Source organism: Megalobrama amblycephala, linkage group LG6 (genome assembly GCF_018812025.1).
Source record: "Megalobrama amblycephala isolate DHTTF-2021 linkage group LG6, ASM1881202v1, whole genome shotgun sequence".
Lineage (NCBI taxonomy): Eukaryota > Metazoa > Chordata > Actinopteri > Cypriniformes > Xenocyprididae > Megalobrama > Megalobrama amblycephala.
In genome coordinates, this window is record NC_063049.1 from 20,016,432 (window position 1) to 20,037,536 (window position 21,105).

The following is a 21,105-nucleotide window of genomic DNA, read 5'->3' on the forward strand; positions in this document are numbered from 1 at the left end:
AGGTCAGCGCTGTTTTGGCAGCAAAAGAGGGACCAATACAATATTAGGATTATATAAGTGGTTATGTTATGCCTGATCGGTGTATATACTTGCCAAGTCTTAAGTACTCAAAATTGTGGCAGGTGTCTGACTCAAAAGTAAGAATAATACTGGATCAAACAATTATTCATAATATTTCTATGTTTTGGAAATGGCCTGCATTTAAAAAAAAAAAAAAAATTAAAAAAATGCTTATTTATTTATGATGCCACACAACAATCAGCCTCTTATTCATCAAGTAAAAACGAAGTCCAAATCTTCAGATCAGTGAGAGCCAGGAATATGCCCAATGCCCCACTTGTGGAAACATTACTGCACATTTGTGGTCTGCTCTCCCAAATTAATTTATGACATATGCCATAAATAATTTATTTAAAGAATCTCTCATTTTCCTCCCTAAATCCTCACTTTTCTTTTAAGGTTTGTTTTCATATGGATGCTTTAAAATGTAATTTTCTCCCCTTTCCACTTATCACTATTAACAGGGTTTACCGAAATGTTTCTAAAGCAGGTAAATAAAATATTTATATTGTTTCTCAATGACAAATCACTTTGAAATATTATTTTAATATGAAATAGAACATTATTTTGGTTGTGCTAAGGCTCTCAGTGCAGATGAATATGACCCTTTACAATAGATAAAGCTTTACAATGAACTCTGTTAGAGAGCTAAATATGGCAGTTTATCTGTTCAATAAAACTCCTTACTTGTTGAGTAATAAAAACACCATCTACGCATCACTTTTACAACATTTCAAATCCCTCAGTTCACACCATGTCTGAAAAGTGTTACCTAGTGTACCTTTAATACGTTACTTAGAAAACAAACAAACAGCAGTTTCTAGTCAGACAGTGTTTATTAAAGAGAAAAGGCATTTTCAAATTCAGACATTTCTAAAAAAATGGATTTTCTGTCCTATTAAAATAATTGATAAAGTTAGTGAAAACCCACAATAACCTAAAAACAGAGGTATATAACCCAATGAAAAGATGGTTAAATCGTAGCTTAAGGCCTTGGTCTCAAAATGCTGAAGGTGACATCAATGATATTCTTATGAGATCAATAAAACAGAACATAACCATGAATTATGTTAAGTAAGAATTTCAGATTTTGTACAATAGGGTCCCGTGAGGGAGTGTCATGATTTGATCCTTGAATTACCAGCAGAACCCTCTTTTGGCATGTTTAAGACCTGAAACACTTAATGCTCACAATTAAGTTGTTAAATCTGTATGATTTTGAGGACAGACTTGAGGGACTAACTCCAAAAGCAGACAACTTCAAAACCAGCAGCTGAAAGCAGTCCAAGTGAAACACTCAAGAGTCCATCTTCGGTAAAACAGCATGTAAAGTCAATTAGTCCGCAAACGTAGAGATAAAGTGCTTTTGTATTCACTCAATAATTGTGCTCAGAAAAACCCAATGTCAGTTTTTAGAGCAATGTCAACACATCAGTGGCTGATGATGGTCTCAGAGCTTTTTCATCAGGACCCCGTGAGTGAAAGATTACCATCCAAACATATACTCCATTGCTTTCGATACAAAACTGTCATCCTTTTTTGGTGTCTGTTGATCTGACACAACCTATAAATCAGAACAAAACAAAAAGGAAACACTTCACAAATTATGTTTTTTGAATGTTGTTCCTTACAGCACATTTCAGTTTCATCCAGTAACTCATAAGATATAATAACACTTGTAAATCTACGCCAATTATCATTAATATCTCACCCATTTCTGTTATTCAAAATCATACAAAAAATGTATCTCGACAAATTGCTACTGCTGGGATATTTAAATTGCAAAAACAAAAGCATTAAAAAAAATATAAATAAAAAATATATATATATTAGCTCATGTTCAACAGGGTGTGAAAACTGCAAACTAGAAAGAGATGCACATTTCCAAATTAAGTCAGGTTTTGGCCAGGTTCTGCTGCCGAAAGGATGTTATTCAGACTTTAAAAAAGGGAGAACATTTTACATTTTTGTTGTAATAATAATTTAATAATTTTTTGCTAGCACTTTACAAAAAAATTCCATTTGTTAGCATTTAACTAACTACATTAGTTAACATGAAATAATAAAAAAAATACTTGAAGAATTTACTCATTTTAGTTCAACACTGGTCAGTCCAAATCCTATTATCTGTGTATCCGATTGGAATCTGATCTAAATTACTGACTGTCCACACTGTGTATCGCAACTGCTCAGATCCGATGTGTGTGTCCCGTGGCGCTCATTCCTTTACAGAATATCTGCATTGGTTTCTATGGCAATGGCATTGCGTTGGTAGGCATACACCAAAACCAACAAAGGCAAACATGTTGCAATATATATGTTGTCTTATTTACAACACGACAATGTGTTGCTGTTGCGCTGGACTACTCTTATGAGGCAGCAGCAGAAATTCAACATGTCTCCATTATACTGTAATTATCTGCTCAACTGGCACTTTGCAACAACACAGCCTTGTTTCTGCAGCAACTTTCAGCATGTTTCCTATAACAACACTTGACATGTTGACATTTTACATGGTGAGATTAAGTGACAAACCATGCAAAATCCAATCAGAGCAGTCAGACTGAAACAGATCTCCAGAAATGCGATTTGAATAGGATATATGAATGTAGCTCAAAACAGATTTGTTAAAAAAAAATAAAAATAAACATTTTGTGTGATTTTTTTTTTTTTTTTTTGCCATTCATACTTGCTAAATACGATCGAATTCCAATCAGATATGCACAAAAATCGGATTTGGAGACTTAAGTTATTGTTAATTTCAACATTTACCAATACATTATTAAAATCAAAAGCTGTATCTGTTAATCAGGGGTGTGAAGTTACGAATTACAAATACTCACATTACAGTCAATAGTTTTTATCAGAAATTGTACTTTAGTAGTTTAAAAGTTAACTACTTAATTTTAATTTTATGTATCAGTGTGATTGGATATTGAGATAAAAACAAATCGAGCATAGAAAACTTTAAATCACAGCAGTAGATGGCGCCAGCTGCTGTTAATCATGGCTGTTGTGGAAGGACAACCTTCAGGCATCAATTCAACAGAGATATCAGAATTTAATTCTTCCTCTAATTTGAAGAAACCTGTTAAGGTTAATTTAGGATTTCTGCTTACTAGATGATCTGTATTTCTACAAGGCCTGAAATTTGGCACAAGGTTGCAGGTATTGCGTACAACGTTAATAACTCCCGCAAGTGGCATGTTCATGAAGCAGGGAATTCCCACATCTATTTGTTTACTTGAACATATAGAGAGATGCGCGATCTGCACTGCCACACTTATCCCTCGCGCATGTCCTGCAGCTCATTGACTCTTTATAAGTTTAGAATGTGTGAAAAATCTACAGCTCATTTATAACCTTTTTTGTTTTTGCTTGATTGATCCATTTCATACAATCCACCTTCAAGTAGCTAGTGCTATCAAAACTTTGTTTTTTGTATTCTTTGTACTGTTCTGAACATTAATAATTTATGTGCAACAATAGCTCGCTCAGTGTTAAGGCCTTACAGCTGATTTTGAATCTATTTTTTTATATATATTATTTAAAATGTTGATGAGTGTACTGAAAGTAACTTTTCCATCTTTTCATCTCTGTAATAGTATTTCCCTGTTGTTTTGGAATTCATTCTTTCTGAAAAACAGCAAAAGAGAATGTGAATTACAGTATGTACAGTGTTTTTAACATTAACAAAGATGTATAAATAGGGATGTGCCCGAAGCTGAATACCTTATAATGGCTTCAAAACAAATAATTTATTCTACCTAATAATAGAAAAAAATATTCATCAGACATAGTCACTCCTCATATTTGCTGGATAACAGGTGAGCCAGGGGATAGCACGAAATTATAGGCTACAGAAACCACTAAAATCATAATGAGTAATGAGTGTGTGAAGTGAATGAGTGTAAACTCTATGAAGGAAACGAGTGAAAATCAAATATCTATATAATCAAATATCAAATATAATCTGCTTGGTTACAAACATTCTTCCAAATATCTTCCTTTTGTGTACAGCAGAACAAAGAAATTTATACAGGTATGGAACAACTTGAGGGGGAGTAAATTATGACAGTTTTTTTGGGGGGAACCATCCCTTTAAAAAGGCATAATTTCAGTTAGAGGGAACTTTTGGCTTGTCTCCTGAGGCCACAATAGAGCGCATTGAGCCAAATGTTAATGCACTGAATTAAACTGTTTATTGTACATAACGTTTAAACTATCATTTATAAATCAATATAATTTCATAAATTGCATAAACAATTATGAACATAACAGCATCATGCATTTAAGCAGTTTAATACAAAGAGCCGATCACACAGTAATTTTTGCATTTAAAAACATGACATGCAGTGAAATGTAAAAAAAAAAAAACAATTTCGAGATTTTTTTTTTTTTTTTTTTTTAAAGTTGAACTTTAAATTACATTGCTTTCTAAACATGTGGCTCTTGTGTGAGATGCAAGTGCAACTGTCAAATATGTCAGTCTAGCACGTAAGGAAAAGCAGCACAGAAAATGTGTTCTGTGAGTGAATGGCTTGATTATGGTTTTAATGTAACCAAGATCTTCTCCACATTGAGCTTCTCTATTACTATCTAGCGCCACATCTGGGTTAAAACTGGATAGGCAAACAAAAACATTAAAATGCAACAACAACATGACCGCATCTCGTGTGCCACTGCCTGATGCACACTGTTTTTGCACTCGAATGTGGATTTTTACTTTAAATTTGACAAATATTCGAAAATCAAATTTTAATTTGACAGCCCTTCCTCGAACTCAGGTCGCCTAATGCACAACCTAACTACATCTCGAAGCACTGCCTACAACCTGCTCTGACAACTAGAAGTTAAGTGAATGTTATCATTGAAAAAAAAATATGTTATACAAGGCTTTTTTTTTTTTTTTAAATTATAACTACAAAGTGATCAGAATTACATTTAAAATGGTCTTCAAGTAATTTAAAGAACTACCAGTTAAAGCCCCGCCCAATTTCGGTTTTATTCGAATACAGATACGAATAATTTTGAGATTGTTACAGATACAAATATACAGTCTCCGCTGCACACCCCTAGTCACAAATGTACTGCTCATTCTTAGTTGATGTTAGTTAATACATTAACTAATGTTAACTAATGAGACTTTACTGTAAAGGGTTAACATTTTATTAATATTTATGCCCTAATTTACAACTCTTTATTTTGGTAAAAACTTTTGAGTTTCTGTGAGTAGTTTTATAATATTCCCAAATGCGATAAACTGCTCCTCTTTAATCCTGGCACCATTAAAGGGATAGTTCACCCAAAAATGAAAATTATCCCATGATTTACTCACCCTCAAGCCATCCAAGGTACCATTATAATGCTTGGAAGAGCCAGGATATTTTTAAATATATCTACGATTGTGTTCGTCTGAAAGAAGACATAAACCTAGGATGGCTTGAGTGTGAGTAAATCATGGGGTAATTTTCATTTTTGGGTGAACTATCCCTTTAAATGCGTTTATTCATTTTTTAATAGCTGCTTTTGATAGTTTTATATTAATGAATTGGTTCAACTATACCTGATAGTCACTGCTGGATGCTTTATAAGCGGCACTGAGGGGTCTCATGACAGATCGGGGAGTTGACACAGGGTGACTGGGGGTGCCGTGAGCCTTCACCGGGGGCGTGAACACAGAACTGGAAGTACTGCCCTTGTCTGAGCACTCCATTACACTCTGCCAAAAAAAAATACAATGTAACATTATTAATGTTACAATTATTACATGCAGGGACACTTCCATCCACCACGCTCGTTTTCACAAGGAAATTATTGCTTGTACCTTATCGATACATGGTTTGACACCAATCATTATGGCTTCTCCAAATATCTTTCCATCTTTACTGAGAGCTTTCCGTGCCTGCAGTTTAGACTGATACTGAACATGCATCCAGTTTCCTGAATTAGACATCTGTAAATGATAAGTAACATACATTTTTTATCAATTACATATCATATATAAATCAAACTGCAATGGTGAAACCTGGCCTGTACTTACTACATGTTTTAATATGTTTCCATACTGGGCAAACTGTAAAAGGATGTATGAAGCCGATGCTGGAGGGAAGCTGTGTACAAACAAACAAATAAGAATTTGATGTCATATGTAGACAACAGAATAGGATAAATTACTTAATAGGACTGTTTATTAAAAAAAAATATATATATAATAATAATAATAATAATTTTTATAAAAAAGAATTAAAACACTAAGACAAAACCCACACACCCAAACACTGTGACCCAGGTGTCATCTAGCTGGTCGTCAGAGGACAGAGCATCTCCTTGTGTGAAGAACGGATCTACTTGAGCTGGGGAAAGTGTTGTTTTCCTCTGCTGCCCCGCAGGGCTAAACAAATTAGAGACTATAGAACAAAAAAAGACAATAAGAATCCATTTTTGGCAGGAAACTTCATTTAATAAGTAATCAAACTACATATGATATTTACCTGTTCCTGGTGTCCCTGGTAGACCAGACAATGGTGTGTGCACTCCAGCAAAAGGCTGTGAAAAACAAATGTATAAGCCAAGGACAATATCTGATTAACAAAATGCTTTCAATCCTTTCTCATACATTGGTTATACATTAAATGTTAAGTGTGTAATTGCTAAATCTGTGCAATAGTATTCAAAACACTGGGTCTTACTCACTAACCGTGCATACACACAAATTTGTGTGTGAAATCTGTATGAAAGTTCTCATGAACAATTTACTAATAACTTTCATATTGAAATGTGTGAGACCACACATACATAAAATTACTCTGGGTACTGTTAAGATTACATTTTCTACTATTTCATCTTAAATATTTGTCAACATATACAGTAAAACAGCAAGTAAAAAGTGTGTTATAGTGTGAGAACTGTAAGGTTCTAACGCATATACGCATATACACGCATGTACAGTTGGCTAACCAAAGGTCTGTAGTCTGGATCTGTATAATAGGCGTTTATTGTGTTTGAACTGGTTTTGTGGATGACACACTTGGCATTGCTCAAGGATCTTGCCGCATGTCTGCTAAGAGTGACGAAAAGCTGTAAAGGAAAGCCTTTATATGAAGATTGTCTGTGTTTTCCCCCCCAAATGACTAACCTTGGCCACACAGTTGTTTATTTAAAATACTACAAATTCATTAACATTAGAATGATGTTAAGAACAAGTTCATGTGCGTATGCACGTGTTGTGAATTAGGAGTACATTTTTTAATGAGAAGTTCTCCTGTGCGTATAAATGTGTATAATCCATGCAATTATTAGTGAATGCGACCCAATATCTTTTAACTACCAGATTTCTTAAACATGTTCAAATTGACATGATATATCAGATTAGGGCTTTTCAGCATAATTCATACAATATGTAATTTTACACAAGACCAGTACTCACTCCTGACTTTGAAAGTCAAATAATTTTAATTTGTATTTTGATTTAAAATTAAAAAATAAATGTGAGATACATTTAATATCTCTCTGTTTTCTTATGTAAACACAGAATATGTGCTTCAGCCTCAAATTAAAATCTCTGAGTTGGTTTGCACTTCTCACTTGTTTGCGAGCAGCAAGAGGTGACATTCCAACACTCGAGCCGTTGAGGTCATCGTAGATGCTTCTGACTGGAGGGGCTCCACTCTTGTCTTTAGGTGTTGGGACCACCGGCTGTGGAGGAGACCCACCTGATGGAAGAGAGGATCAAATCTCTTACCAAGTAACTTCTATGCTGTGTAAAAAAAGGAGTCAGAATTCCTTATGGTAACTAGCAAAACACATCGAAGAATAATAAGTGTTTACCAGCCAGAAGAGGAGACCTTGTTTCTGCCCCACCTCCTGTCAACCCAAAAGACCTAGGTTGAGGTGTGACAGGAGCAGGCAGGTCTCCCATCAGAAACCCAGGTAAAAACTGAGCCCCAGGCTTGGGGGAAGTAGGGGAGCCAAGTGTCATTGGTTCAATACCTGTTACGAGACATCAGAAAGAGTGTTCAATAGTTTAATACTTGCTGCAAACTATCTAGAGAACCCATATTTGTATTTAACAGCTAAGTGCGGATAATCGGGCACATAAATAAATAAACGCAAATCATTCAAGAGCCACTTTCAAAGGTTTGTCACTTTACATTAAATATGAAATACCGGCATATACTGATATTGCATTAGTTGTTATAAAGCTGATGAAACACATGCCTTCACTGTAATGTAGCTACTGGTCATATTAGCACAGCCACATTACGCACGTTTCTACAAACTCTTCAAAACCATCAACATACAAGCACAGGACTCGAGTAAAGCACGAAAACTTACTCTGGATGTCCATACCGGGTCACTAACACGGCCGCCTCGGACAAAAGATTAGCCCTGCTTTGACAAATAAAAAAAGAGTGCAAAAATTTTTTGAACCAGACGGAAGTTGCGCGTGTTCAAATAAGCCGACACCAACGCGCTGCACTTCCGCTTTCACGAAACCAGAGTGCGCCCCTGCAGGAAAAGATGTGAAACTGATTTTTTTGTTTCAGAAGTAGGCCAATCTGAAGACCTGTTTTAAATCTAACTCTCTTTGTTCACTGTATCAATTTCTCTCATTTTCTCTTAATTGTCTCATATATTATGTTGTAAACACAGACGAAAAGATGAACCTGTGAAATATTGTATCACCGTATTTACATTTTTCAGGTTAAATGTTCTTACACTAACTTATCTGTAGATGACACTGTTGTTCCACAGAGGCTAGTTATGCATGCATTTTATTGAATACAATATAGTTGATGTTGACATAATTTCTTGGCCAAGAGGTATTAAATTCGTGATAGAAAGAGAATTAATGTTAATGAATTAATGTTATGCCTTTCTGACATAAGGATGATACAGAGTTGATGATGGTTTAAAAAATTAAATAAGCTCATAAAGATCAATTCTGGTATTCAGTTATTAGTTGTATCACAAAATCAATGTAATTTAATATTCTTTAGATGATTAATATGGTGCAGAATACTGGATTCTGTTCAGTGCACATGATTGGACTATATCCTGCCCAAAGAAGTGAGTGCCATAAAAAATAAAATGGTTTTGAAAGCAGTGCTAAGTATTCATTAGTGCTCAGTGATTTATATCAACAGTAACCATGTCTCTCCAGAACAAAGAGGCAGAGAGAGCAAGAGTTTCCTGTAAAATGACTGAGCTCATATCCCCTCGAGCAACACTGAATATATGATGCCAGTCATCTGCATCCAAATAAAGAGAGAAACGCCAGCTCTGTCTAAACCCATTAAGCAAATTGCCATTTTTGATAAATGCATTTGTCTGTTTATTTTGATTTATTTAAACAAATCGACACCCAGAGGGCTCCTTTCCTTTAGAAATCCCTAGATGTTGAGTGATGTCTCAGAATAGCATTATATTTGTAGAGTTAAACACATGCATATTCTAAACCCAACTCATGTAATAAAGCATTCTTGTTGCTCGCAGTGCTGTGGAACTTCATTTTGCTCAAATCATTTATTTCACATCTGTTCAGTGCACATCATGACTTTCATTCATTTTGACAAGGTATATCATCTTCAATAGCTCTGAACTGTGTGCCACACTGAATTATTCCCCGGGAAAGAGTTTATTATCAAGGAGCGAGATAAAGTTGAGGTGTCGATGAAGCTGTCTGATCATAAAATAATGCAAACAGCTTGCTCTCTGTGACTTGTACCAGTCAGTGGCATCCTTGCCTTTATTACTCTGCTGTATTTCATTACTGTCACACCATAATGAGCACTTTTTGACCTCAGTAAACTGTGAAACCGGCTGTTTATTGTGAATTACATCTTCAAAAAGTTGAAAAAGAGTGAAGAGGCTCATTGCAATTAAAATGACTCTAATAAAATAAAGGTCATACTCGTGAAATATGATGCGCACAAGCTGATTACATTTAGCAGATGCTTTTATCCAAATCGACTTACAAAAGAGGAACAAAGCATTCATCAATGAGCTAACAATCATTGTAGTATACAGTGCCAGGTTTATTAGACAACTAGATTAGGAAACCAGAGAAGAGAAGAAATACAGAGATTTGTTTGTGTGTGTGTGTTTGTGTGGTTCAGGTAAGTCCTATGTTATGGGGACAAAATGTCACCACAAAGATGGCAATATCTGAAATATACAGAATATACAGTTTGTATAGTGTAAAAATCATTATGTCTATGGAAAATCAACATAAAACATGGAAACCCAAAATGTGCTTGCGGAAGAGGTGAAAAGTGTTTGGGAAGAGCAGTGTCTTCAGCTGCTTCTTGAAAGAAGTGATGTTCTCAGCAGTTCAGGTGCAGGTTAGCAGTTCATTCCACCAGAGAGGAAAAGAAAGCATTAAAATCCCCCTGTAGTCAATAATATTATCCCTTAAAACTCATCTTTGATCACCAAAATGACATTCCTGTGAAAAATTCTTCATGCCTTAAAATAGATTGAATGTAACTCTACACTTTTGGCTCATTTAGTATACACGGATCAATGAATATGCAAATTAGCCCCACCTCCACTCACTCGCTCGAGCTCAGAGATCCACTCGGTCAACTTACTGAGGTAAACGCTGCACAGTTAAATCGCTCTTTACAACATCAGACACATAACGGTAATTAATATGATTAGCCTTTTGCATGACTATGTTATCAAACAGCTAATAATGTGTTGCTAATGTTACACAAACCATGTACCCGTTCGCCATGTCATAGTCAAACAGCAGCCTTCTAACAATCAGTATTACAAACGCTTTGAACAACTCAGAACCTCAATGGTTCATCATAACATCGTAATATACATCATACACCTGCCAAATTTTTCATATCAACAGAAAAATATACCGGGATAACCTCTCGAGACTCCCCTGCTAGTTCTCTGTCAATGATATGCTAAAGCCTGCCAGCATGTTGATTGGTTAGAAGGTAAGTTTGTGACATCAGTAACACCAGCGATTTCAAACCACAGGTTTTTTCACTGCAGTTTTAAACATAAAATACTCAGCAATGGTGTTGACATATGAATTTGCACATGGTTTGTCTTAAAAACACCACATAGACATATTAATAACATTAAAAACTTGATTTTCACCACAGGGGGTCTTTAAGGTATTGGAGAGTGACCTTTTGCCTCGTTGTGAGGGAACAACAAGGCGTCGCTCATTCAGTAACCTGAGCTGGAGGGAAGGAGCATACATTATTAGTAGTGAGTTGAGGAAGGCATGAGCTGCAGTGGTCCTGAAAGCCAGCATTAAAACTTTAAATTTGATTCTGGCCACAACTGGAAGCCAGTGGAGTGAGATCAGCTGCTGTGTGACATGGGTTCCTTTTTGGCTGATTGAAGACTAGACGAGCTGATGCATTCTGGATTATCTGCAAAGTCTTAGTCTTGCTGGTGGGAAGGGAGTAGTCCAGTCTTGATATTACAAGTGCTTGGATGAGTAGCTGTGGTCTGACTGAGCATTAGAAAACCAAAAACATCAGCAAATCCTGTGTAGATGATATACTCTTTATTGTTAAAACAAGATAAACAGCTTTCTTATAAATTCACCTGAGACTTTTGCAAAAAGCTTATTGACTTATTGATTAACAACATCTTCCTCAGTACCCGTATGCTGAGTCATGAGTCCAGTGATTGCATTAAATGCCCCATTTTACTTTTGACAATGTAATTGATAACAAAACAGATGTCAAGGTCAGCTTGCTTGCTGATCCTCATAAAGTCAGCAGAGTGAACAGCACCCTAATATGCTGCAAAGGAAACTTTGCTGATGGGGAGATATTTGAGACTCCTGCAAGAGGAAACCTGCAAGGATTTTCCACAACGGTTGCCATGTGCAAACAACTGAAAAAGTCAACGTGCTTTGAGTGATAAATAGTTATAATTGCCGATGCTACGTGCTCTTTATAAGAACCCTTGTGTACTCTTCTGTGCATATCCTCTTTTGTTTTGAATGTATCATGACAGTGAAAAGCGGTTTTCAGCCCCGGCTTTATCGTCTTTTAAACCCAGCTTTTAAACTGGGGTAAAGCAACATTTCACACTTTTAATTTTAAAAAGGGCTTTAGCACTGCTTTCAAGGGTTATTATTAAGTCTTCATTTAGCCTAAGAGTAAAGCCGTGAACCAAACCAACCAGCTACAAGGTGAATCACAACATTACAAAACATTGATTTAAAGCAAAAAAGCATTTGAAAATCAGACAAAAAGACAAAGGTACAAGACAGTGTACATAACAGCTTTAATGAGGGACAAAACTACAAACTACCTGAAGCACTGTGAATGACATAACGAATTAACCCTTAAATGCATACCTCGGGTCTTTAGTGACCCAGGACGTCATTCACTACCCTCCTCCTCATTCATTTTTTAAAGTTAGACATCAACCTTCTTGGTATTCCTCAATCAATTCATTATAAAGAATATAATAAGAAAAAAATCATACAATTATAAAAGAATGCCTATTTTTGTATTCATTTTTTGTAAAAATTGTATAGGGTCGCAAACGACCCGAGGTGTGTATGAGTGTACATATATTTTTTCTGCACGACAATAATTGAATCTTAGATGACAGAATAAGTGCAATTCACCTTTATTCCACAAGGTGGCAATGTCTGATACACAATGCTGAAGTGAAAACGAAAATAATAAGAGAAACATGAAATGGCTCAGCGATTTACTGCAGAGCGAGTACTGAACACAATCAAATATGACTGTAACTGTCATTGGATGGATCTGGTGAAGCTGTTAGCGATCGAAATATTGATTTTGAAGATGCTGAAAATTATATAGTTCTGAGAATATGTTTGAGATCGCGAATGGGTTCATATTCCTGACATCAAACATAAAACTAGCCCATTATTTGCTGAATTTACTGGGAAATGAGCTCTGACGAGGACAGTGATGATGGCATAAAACATCTGCTCAAACGGAGCCTTTTCAAGCTCCAAAAGGTAACAAAATATGATTTATTTTATTCTTTTGTAATTGTTACTCTAATATCAGAGGAGTTTTATATTAACACGACAGGTAGAGATCCTTCCGTGTTAGATATAGATCCGGGTCGATAAAGACCCGAATATGTAAGAATGACTGGCGAAACAGTCATGCATTTAAGGGTTAAAAATGATGAGAAGTATAAAAACATTGATTTAAAGGAATAGTTCACCCAAAAATGAAAATTATCCCATCAATCCATCTTAGGTGTATATGACTTCTTTCAGCCGAACACAATCAGAGTTATATTAAATAATATCCTGGTTCTTCCCAGCTTTGTAATGGCATTGAATAGTGCCTGAGTTTTTGAAACTCAGAAGGCTTTTATTAACCTACTGGATTCGTATGGATTACTTTTATGATGGATGGATGCACTTTTTGGAGCTTCAAAAACCTTCCCTTGTGCATACAAAAATCTCGCTGGATTATTACAATTAATAGCAAAACCAATGTCTTGAAATGTAAACTGATATTTCCTACAGACACACTACAGCAAAAGATATAAATAACTGGCTTAAAACCATTTTTTGTTGGTGAAAATACTAAAGTGCCTAAGACTTTTGCATAGTACTGTAACTCTTTAAGTGTCAAAGGCCCTATAGAGTAGGTTTAACATTGCACACAATAAGCAAAATCAAACTCATCTTCTTTTGTTTTCTTGGTAGAAACACAAACTAATGTATATTTTCCTCAGGAAAGACAATTGCTCACAGTTTAGTGCTGCACAACATTTCATTATGCTGGACCCAGCTGCAGTGATAGGCACTTTGTAATTATGTGGTTGTAGGAGGTTTGTGATGAAGGGACACCCAGGGTCATCCTTCTGCGTGAAGCATTTAAACATGTATTATTCAGCAGCCTGGCACAGAACATTTCCAGGACCCTGACAGAGCTGAGCTGCACAGCTTTACCTTTCACAAACCTCTCATTTACTGCAGGAAAAATGAATTTAACATTGAGAGAGGACAAATATTGAATGCTACTCAATACATGGTAGGTTAAATATACAAATGTTGTTCTACGTGGTCAATAATAGCTTGCATTTGGTGCAGTAAGGATATAACGGCTGTTTGCATTTCATATGTGGAGTCAGAGGCCATGCATTGAACTGTGGTGGAGATATAAAAAAATAAATTCACAGTTATCTCCAATGACAAGCTTTTTCAATTCATTGAAATAAAGTATTTAAGAGTGTGCTCCTAGAGGGAGCTGGGGTTTTAGCTGTAAGGTTATTGGAGAAAAAGTAACATTTCTTTTCAATTAATGGTCTAAATGCTTGACTTTCATAGTATATAACTAGTAAACAAACAGTATACCAAAAGTTCATATTTAGTATAGTTGCAATACTAAAGAAACTCTTAGATGTGTACTTAAAATTTACTACGGTTATACATAAAGTACTCTCAAAAGTTTACTTTTATAAACTAAATAAATGGGCCAACTTTCTCCCAAGAAGTATTGAAAAAGTACAAGTACATGTACAAAAATGAAGCATAGTGTTAGTTCTGGCAGGTCACGTCAGTCAAGCTCGCATCAGCTGACTCTCAGCTGAACAATACGACGACTATTACAGCATCCCTATGTATAAGGTCCATTCAGTATTATCAGCAGCTTTATCGCATTTCTCAGGATTTACCCTCCTCCATCCCCAGCTCCCCACTCATCCACAGTAAGAACTTGGCCTTCCGAAATTCTTCTTTGAATCAGATTCATTTTTCATGAATTATGTTGTGCATTAAATTATTAAACATTAATGATATCTGCAATACATATATGTTGGTTCTGTTCTGGTTACCCTCTGGAGGGGTATCGCTGCTCTCCCTGCTCTCATGCTTGCCCAGAACAGAACTATATACCCCCAATCCAAACTGTATGCTAATTGTCAATCATCCTTGACAATAGTAGTCCTGACAGAACTGTCATGTGTAGTCTGTTTTGGTTTCCTTTTTACTGTATTTTGTAGCTGTTTTGCCTGCCTGAGTTCTCTAGTTTCCCTAGTAGTTAATTAGTTCCTCACACCTGTTTCTGTTCACTTTAATTACTCTCCCCATGTATTTAGCCCAGAGTTTCCTTATTTCATTTGTCTGGTATCGTCTAAGTTGAACTACTGATGTGGTTCCAATTTTGTGTGCCATATGCATCTGATGTTAAGTCAACGGTCCGTGGCCCCAGCAAGATCCTGTCCAGAATGGCACACGAGCGCCCCCTTTGCGGCCGATATGCGCCTTTGATGTGCACTTTTGCAGCAGATTCATACCCAACAATCAAAACAGCATTATACAACACAAAAGTACGAACTCAGAGGAAGATTGTGAGGGCTTAGGTTAGGCCTGATTTGTATACTTTTGCCTGGCTCTGCACCATGAGCCTCTACTGACTGCATGCTCATCTCCCCAAACGGACAAGATGTTTATACTGGACATGCTCACCGTTGTTCTATTCTTTGAAATGACAGTGGGCAACTCTGAGAAATTGTTCTCTAAATCAGCAGGAAGCAGCGGTGAGAAGAAGTAAGGTACACGTGACGATGTTTATTCTAGTAACTTACACTTCACCAAAACCACACTGCAAAAAGAATTGTGTAAAACCGAGTAAATCTTGAGATTATTATTTGTGAAATTAGGACAAAATATATGGATATGAGAACATGTATACAAGTAAATTAACGATCTCTTAAATATTTTCTAATTTCACATTTTCATTTAGTTTCATGAACATTTTTATTAAACATGGACCTTTATTTTCCTTAAAAGGGATTATTTCTGTTATTTGTAAATGTAAGCATCTAATTTAGACCCACAAACTGGGTGCTGCATTTGCCTCGCATTTGTGCATCTTCAGATAAGGAGTCGTGCGGAAAGTTACAAAATTTGCCGTGCACACCGCCACGTGAAATGGGTTCACCTGCAGTCAATGCACATTTCCGCCAACAATGCGATGATGTAATTTTTGTCGCGCTCATCCAAGCGAACTTGCGGACGTTTTGAATATAAATCACCCTTTAGGGTTCCATTTGGGACAGAGCCCAACCACCAGAACACAAACCGCATAGCAACACACTAAACACAAATATGAGGGCAGTTTCAGAATCAGACCAGTTGTCTTTGATTGTCTTTGGGTCTAGCGTTTGTGTAGGAGTTAGAAGAGCATTCTGTTGCCCTAGAGGTGGTCTCTCCATCTTCCTGGCCCCTGGACAGAAGGGCTGATCTGGTTCAAGTGCAGTAATCAGCTTTCATTAATCAGCCACTGTTTCTCAAAAACAACCTGAATACTCAAATATTATGTGGTAATTGTGGGAATTTGTTTCTGCTCTTTAATGCACTGATGAGCTTCAGGAGTCAAGAGGCTCCACTCAAGAGAAACTGAATCAGTGAAGCTTCTTCCTCAAATGTTCCAGGTTATGAAGAAGGGCAGACAGGCCCTAGAGATGAGTGCACTTCACCAAAGGTCAATGCTATGACATTTCATACAAGGGTAATCTTTGAAATGGCAGTTCTTGATTTCTGATGTCAAATTTTAGAAAAGGTATGAACTCTTCCAAAAGGGGCCTTTTGCAGTGATGCCATAGCAGAATCATTTTTTGTTCTCAAACAATCTTTCAGTTCTTAAAAGAAGCATTTTTTTTCTTAAAGGTTTTCTTTCTTAAAGGTACTTTGGCAGTTTGATAGATTTGATTCATTTAGGAATTAAACTGATACTGTGCTGCTTTGAAGTTGATTCTGTTTTGACTTCATTTGAAAACTATACAAAAATAGAAAAGATAAGTCACTTAGTATTAAATTTCTTGTTCTTGCTTTGTTGTATAACAGTGATATCACACTAGCAATGGTGTAATCTTGCTTCATTATGGTCTGATTCTCAAATTAAATAAGTACAGATCAATGCATTGAAACACTGAATTTATATTATCGTTATATTCCATGTTACAATCTCAAACATTCAAAAAGTTAATTCTTGTATGAAGAACCTGTCTAGAGAGACTTGACTACCTAGCTAAAGTGAGCGGAAAATATGTGGTGGACCCCTGTGTGTTAATATAATTAAGCCTGAGCTGTTACAGCTCAGCTCAGATATGCTCCAATTTCACAAGTGAATATTAATGTTTTATTAGAGACTAAATCTAAATCTAATCTAATGATATTAGATTATTGTTTTCCTCTAACCTGATGACAGATGATGCCACTGTGTCTTATCCTTCAAATACTATATTCCAGCAAAACAACATTTAATATGCAGCTCTGCACATATCCTGAATTCTGTTAGATAATTTCATACATCATAAACATTGTCTGCACAGACTGGCTCAGTTATAAATTTAATATCAAAAGCTTAGACGGGTCACTGTCCCTGGATTTGTTTATTTGTTTTGGTAGATTATGTTGCAGAGTCTTACTCACATTTTTGTTTGCATTACGTATTGTGCATCCCATTGGAATATCCTGATGGCTTTTTCTGATATGAAATAGAGCATTATCTATAATGCATTTCCCCTCTCACAAAATCCATTCTTGTAGAGGCAATGCTGGAAACACAGAGGCCAGAACTACATAATTAATGGTTACTTTTAAAATGTGATCTTACATAAATTAACATGAAATGCTAAAATCTAACCTTAAAGGGAAAGTTTACCCAAAAATGAAAACTCTGTCATTTACTCATGCTCATGTTTTTCCAAACCTGTTTTGGGTGAACTGACCCTGCAACGGACGAAAATGTCTGCTTTTGAATGCACATCAGCCCTTTTAGATAGATCCAAATAATGCTAAAATACACAGCTCAAAAAAAATTAAAGGAACACTTTCTAATCAGAGAATAGCATCAAGTCAGTTAAACTCCTGGGATATTGATCTGGTCAGTTAAGTAGCAGACGGCGTTGTTAATCAGTTTCCGCTGCTTTGGTGTTAATGAAATTAACAACAGGTGCACTAGATGGGCAACAATGAGATGACCCCCAAAACAGGAATGGTTTTACGGGTGGAGGCCACTGACATTTTTTTCCCTGCTCATCTTTTCTGACTGTTTTTCACTAGTTTTGTATTTGGCTAGGGTCAGTGTCACTGCTGGTAGCATGTGGTGATAGCTGGACCCTACAGAGGTTGCACAGGCAGTCCAACTCCTCCAGGATGGCACGTCAATACGTGCCATTGCCAGATGGTTTGCTGTGTCTCCCAGCACAGTCTCAAGAGCATGGAGGCGATCCCAGGAGACAGGCAGTTACTCTAGGAGAGTTGGACAGGGCCGTAAATCCATCAGCAGGACTGGTTTCTGCTCCTTTGTGCAAGGAGGAACAGGATGAGCACTGCCAGAGCCCTACAAAATGATCTCCAGCAGGTCACTGGTGTGAATGTCTCTGACCAAACAATCAGAAACATGAGGGTGACCTGAGGGCCCAACATCCTCTAGTGCTCACTGCCCGGCACCGTGGAGCTCGATTGGCATTTGCCATTGAACACCAGAATTGGCAGGTCTGCCACTGTGCTTTTCACAGATGAGAGCAGGTTCACCCTGAGCACATGATAGATGTGAAAGGGTCTAGAGAAGCCATGGAGAATGTTATGCTGCCTGTAACATCGTTCCGAATGACCTGTTCGGTGGTGGGTCAGTGATGGTCTGGGGAGGCATATCCATGGAGAAAAGCACAGACCTCTACAGGCTAGACATTAGCACTCTGACTGCCATTAGGGATGAAATCCTTGGACCCATTGTCAGACCCTACGCTGGTGAAGTGGTTCCTGGGTTCCTCCTGGTGCATGACAATGCCCGGCCTCATGTGGCGAGAGTATGCAGGCAGTTCCTGGAGGATTAAGGAATTGATACCATTGAATGGCCCCCATGCTTGCCTGACCTAAATCCAATAAAACACCTCTGGAACATTATGTTTCGGTCCATCAGACGCCGCCAGGTTGCACCTCAGACTGTCCAGGAACTCAGTGGTGCCCTGGTCCAGATCTGGGAGGAATACCCCAGGACACCATCCGTTGTCTCATTAGGAGCATGCCCCCACGTTGTCAGGCATGCATACAAGCACGTGGGGGCCATACAAACTACTGAGTACCATTTTGAGCAAAATTGACTAGCCTGCTGCATCATTTTTTCATTTCGATTTTCAGGGTGTCTTTGAATTCAGTCTTCTGTAGGTTAATAATTTTCATTTCCATCAAACAATGTAGCATCCTTTTATTCCTAACACAATACCCAGTCCATATCAGTATAGATATCCAGCATGATATTTTTCTCCATTGATATCTGATGTGTGTTCAAAGTGTTCCTTTAGTTTTTTTGAGCAGTGTATTTGCCTCATTGTAAAAGGGACCTATTATACCCTTTTTCAAAGTCTTGTTTTTGGGTCTACTAGAGCAGGTTTTCATGCTTGAATGTTCAAAAAACACATATTTTACATTGTTGCAGCACCTCTTTTCCAAGTCTGTCAGTAATGCTCTATTTAGCTCTATGAAGCCTCTTCATAGATAAAAGCTCAGTGTCTATAATGCATTTCCCCTCTCACAAAATCCATTCTTGTAGAGGCAATGCTGGAAACACAGAGGCCAGAACTACATAATTAATGGTTACTTTTAAAATGTGATCTTACATAAATTAACATGAAATGCTAAAATCTAACCTTAAAGGGAAAGTTTACCCAAAAATGAAAATTCTGTCATTTACTTATGCTCATGTTTTTCCAAACCTGTTTTGGGTGAACTAACCCTGCAACGGATGAAAATGTCTGCTTTTGAATGCACATCAGCCCTTTTAGACAGATCCAAATAATGCTAAAATACACAGCTGTGATTGGTTGGCTGTGATTGGTTGGCTGGACCAGTGTTGTGATTCATCAACCTTTTCGAGCATGTTTTGGAAACATCAAGCCACTTACCATAATCGCAAGTTTTTGTGTATGTCTTGGGCAGGAATTACATGAGAGATATTGTGATGGATATGTTCCCGGCAGAAAACTCAAGACTACAATCGAGGCCTTTCAGAGAGTTCAGAACCAGTGCTTACTGATATAGAGACTATATCATTTTGTGCTTTGTAACTTTGCAGATATTTTCTTGCTCAAACAGCAACATTACACAAATTTGAAATTGTAAATAATCATAGTTTATAATGAGGTTTCACTGTCCTCAATGAGACACCATTTTTAGATATAAATGCAGTTTTAGTTTATTACTGACACTCTCTTCCATTTTGAAATATTGCTACATTCTTTAAGCTGACTAAAAAAGGATAACTCAGGTTGCTTGACATCACAATGTTTCCTGACATACTGACTCGTCACAACTTACAACAGATGTGACTTCATCACTATAACATTCTCCCTTAGGAGGTAAACACCTTTCTAATCCTGGATTTACCTTCTATTCATTATTTATAGAGGTCAGTGATTTTTCTCTGCCATTTCTCTAGAGACCCCATACAGATGTCTTCACACTGATTAAGTTATGAGTAATGTGTAGATGCTGGAAATGTCACAGGGGTTTCCTTCGGCTTCTAGCCCAGATTTCCAAGATCAGCTCAGCTGCACAGTCAGAGGTGAGATAACGAGACCTCCTCCTGTAATATGTTTGTTAACGAGGGTACAATTGGCATGCTGGGTGAGTGGGCTGACTCCAGTGGTGACCACTCTAGTGATGGGAATAGCTTCCCACCAATGATACACTTCCAAGACATTAAGTAGCGGTCTGATGTTTGCCATAATGGCTCTATTTATGTAATACGAAACTGTTTAAATCTCTTATTGGGTAACAGCCTGTTGGCATGTAAGGATTTCATGAATTTGGCAAGCTGGTAATACCTCACCTCCTTGTAATAGAAGGCTTGGAAGGCAACAGTGTTTTGTTTTTTGTTTTTTTTACCTCACTTTGACCATTCGCTCACACTCATGTCATTCAAAAACCTGTATGAATTCTTCTACAGAGCACAAAAGCAGATGTTTGGCAGAATGTTCATGCAGCCCTTTTCCATACATTGAAAGTAAATGGTTACAGGTGAAATACAAGGTTTGTGTGATAAAAAT

At 37.0% G+C, this 21,105-nt stretch overlaps 1 protein-coding gene across 1 annotated transcript; it reads right to left on the minus strand.

The window, feature by feature from the left end:
* Window positions 1–877: 877 nt before the first annotated feature.
* nup35 (nucleoporin 35) lies at window positions 878–8,561 on the minus strand. The gene is made up of 9 exons (XM_048193257.1): window positions 8,398–8,561; window positions 7,891–8,052; window positions 7,648–7,775; window positions 6,555–6,609; window positions 6,335–6,470; window positions 6,104–6,173; window positions 5,888–6,016; window positions 5,627–5,782; window positions 878–1,624 (listed from the first exon to the last, which is right to left on the minus strand). Exons 1-9 carry the CDS (start codon window positions 8,408–8,410, stop codon window positions 1,547–1,549), a joined length of 927 nt encoding a protein of 308 aa, XP_048049214.1. The 5' UTR covers window positions 8,411–8,561; the 3' UTR covers window positions 878–1,546.
* Between the last annotated feature and the right edge of the window lie 12,544 nt (window positions 8,562–21,105).

Excerpts from the sequence above, each read along its gene's own strand:
- nup35 (XM_048193257.1), bottom strand. Across the intron at positions 7,776-7,890 it reads AAGGTCTCCTCTTCTGGCTG|GTGGGTCTCCTCCACAGCCG; the intron begins GTAAACACTTAT and ends CTCTTCCATCAG. Across the intron at positions 6,017-6,103 it reads GAAACATATTAAAACATGTA|ATGTCTAATTCAGGAAACTG; the intron begins GTAAGTACAGGC and ends TATCATTTACAG.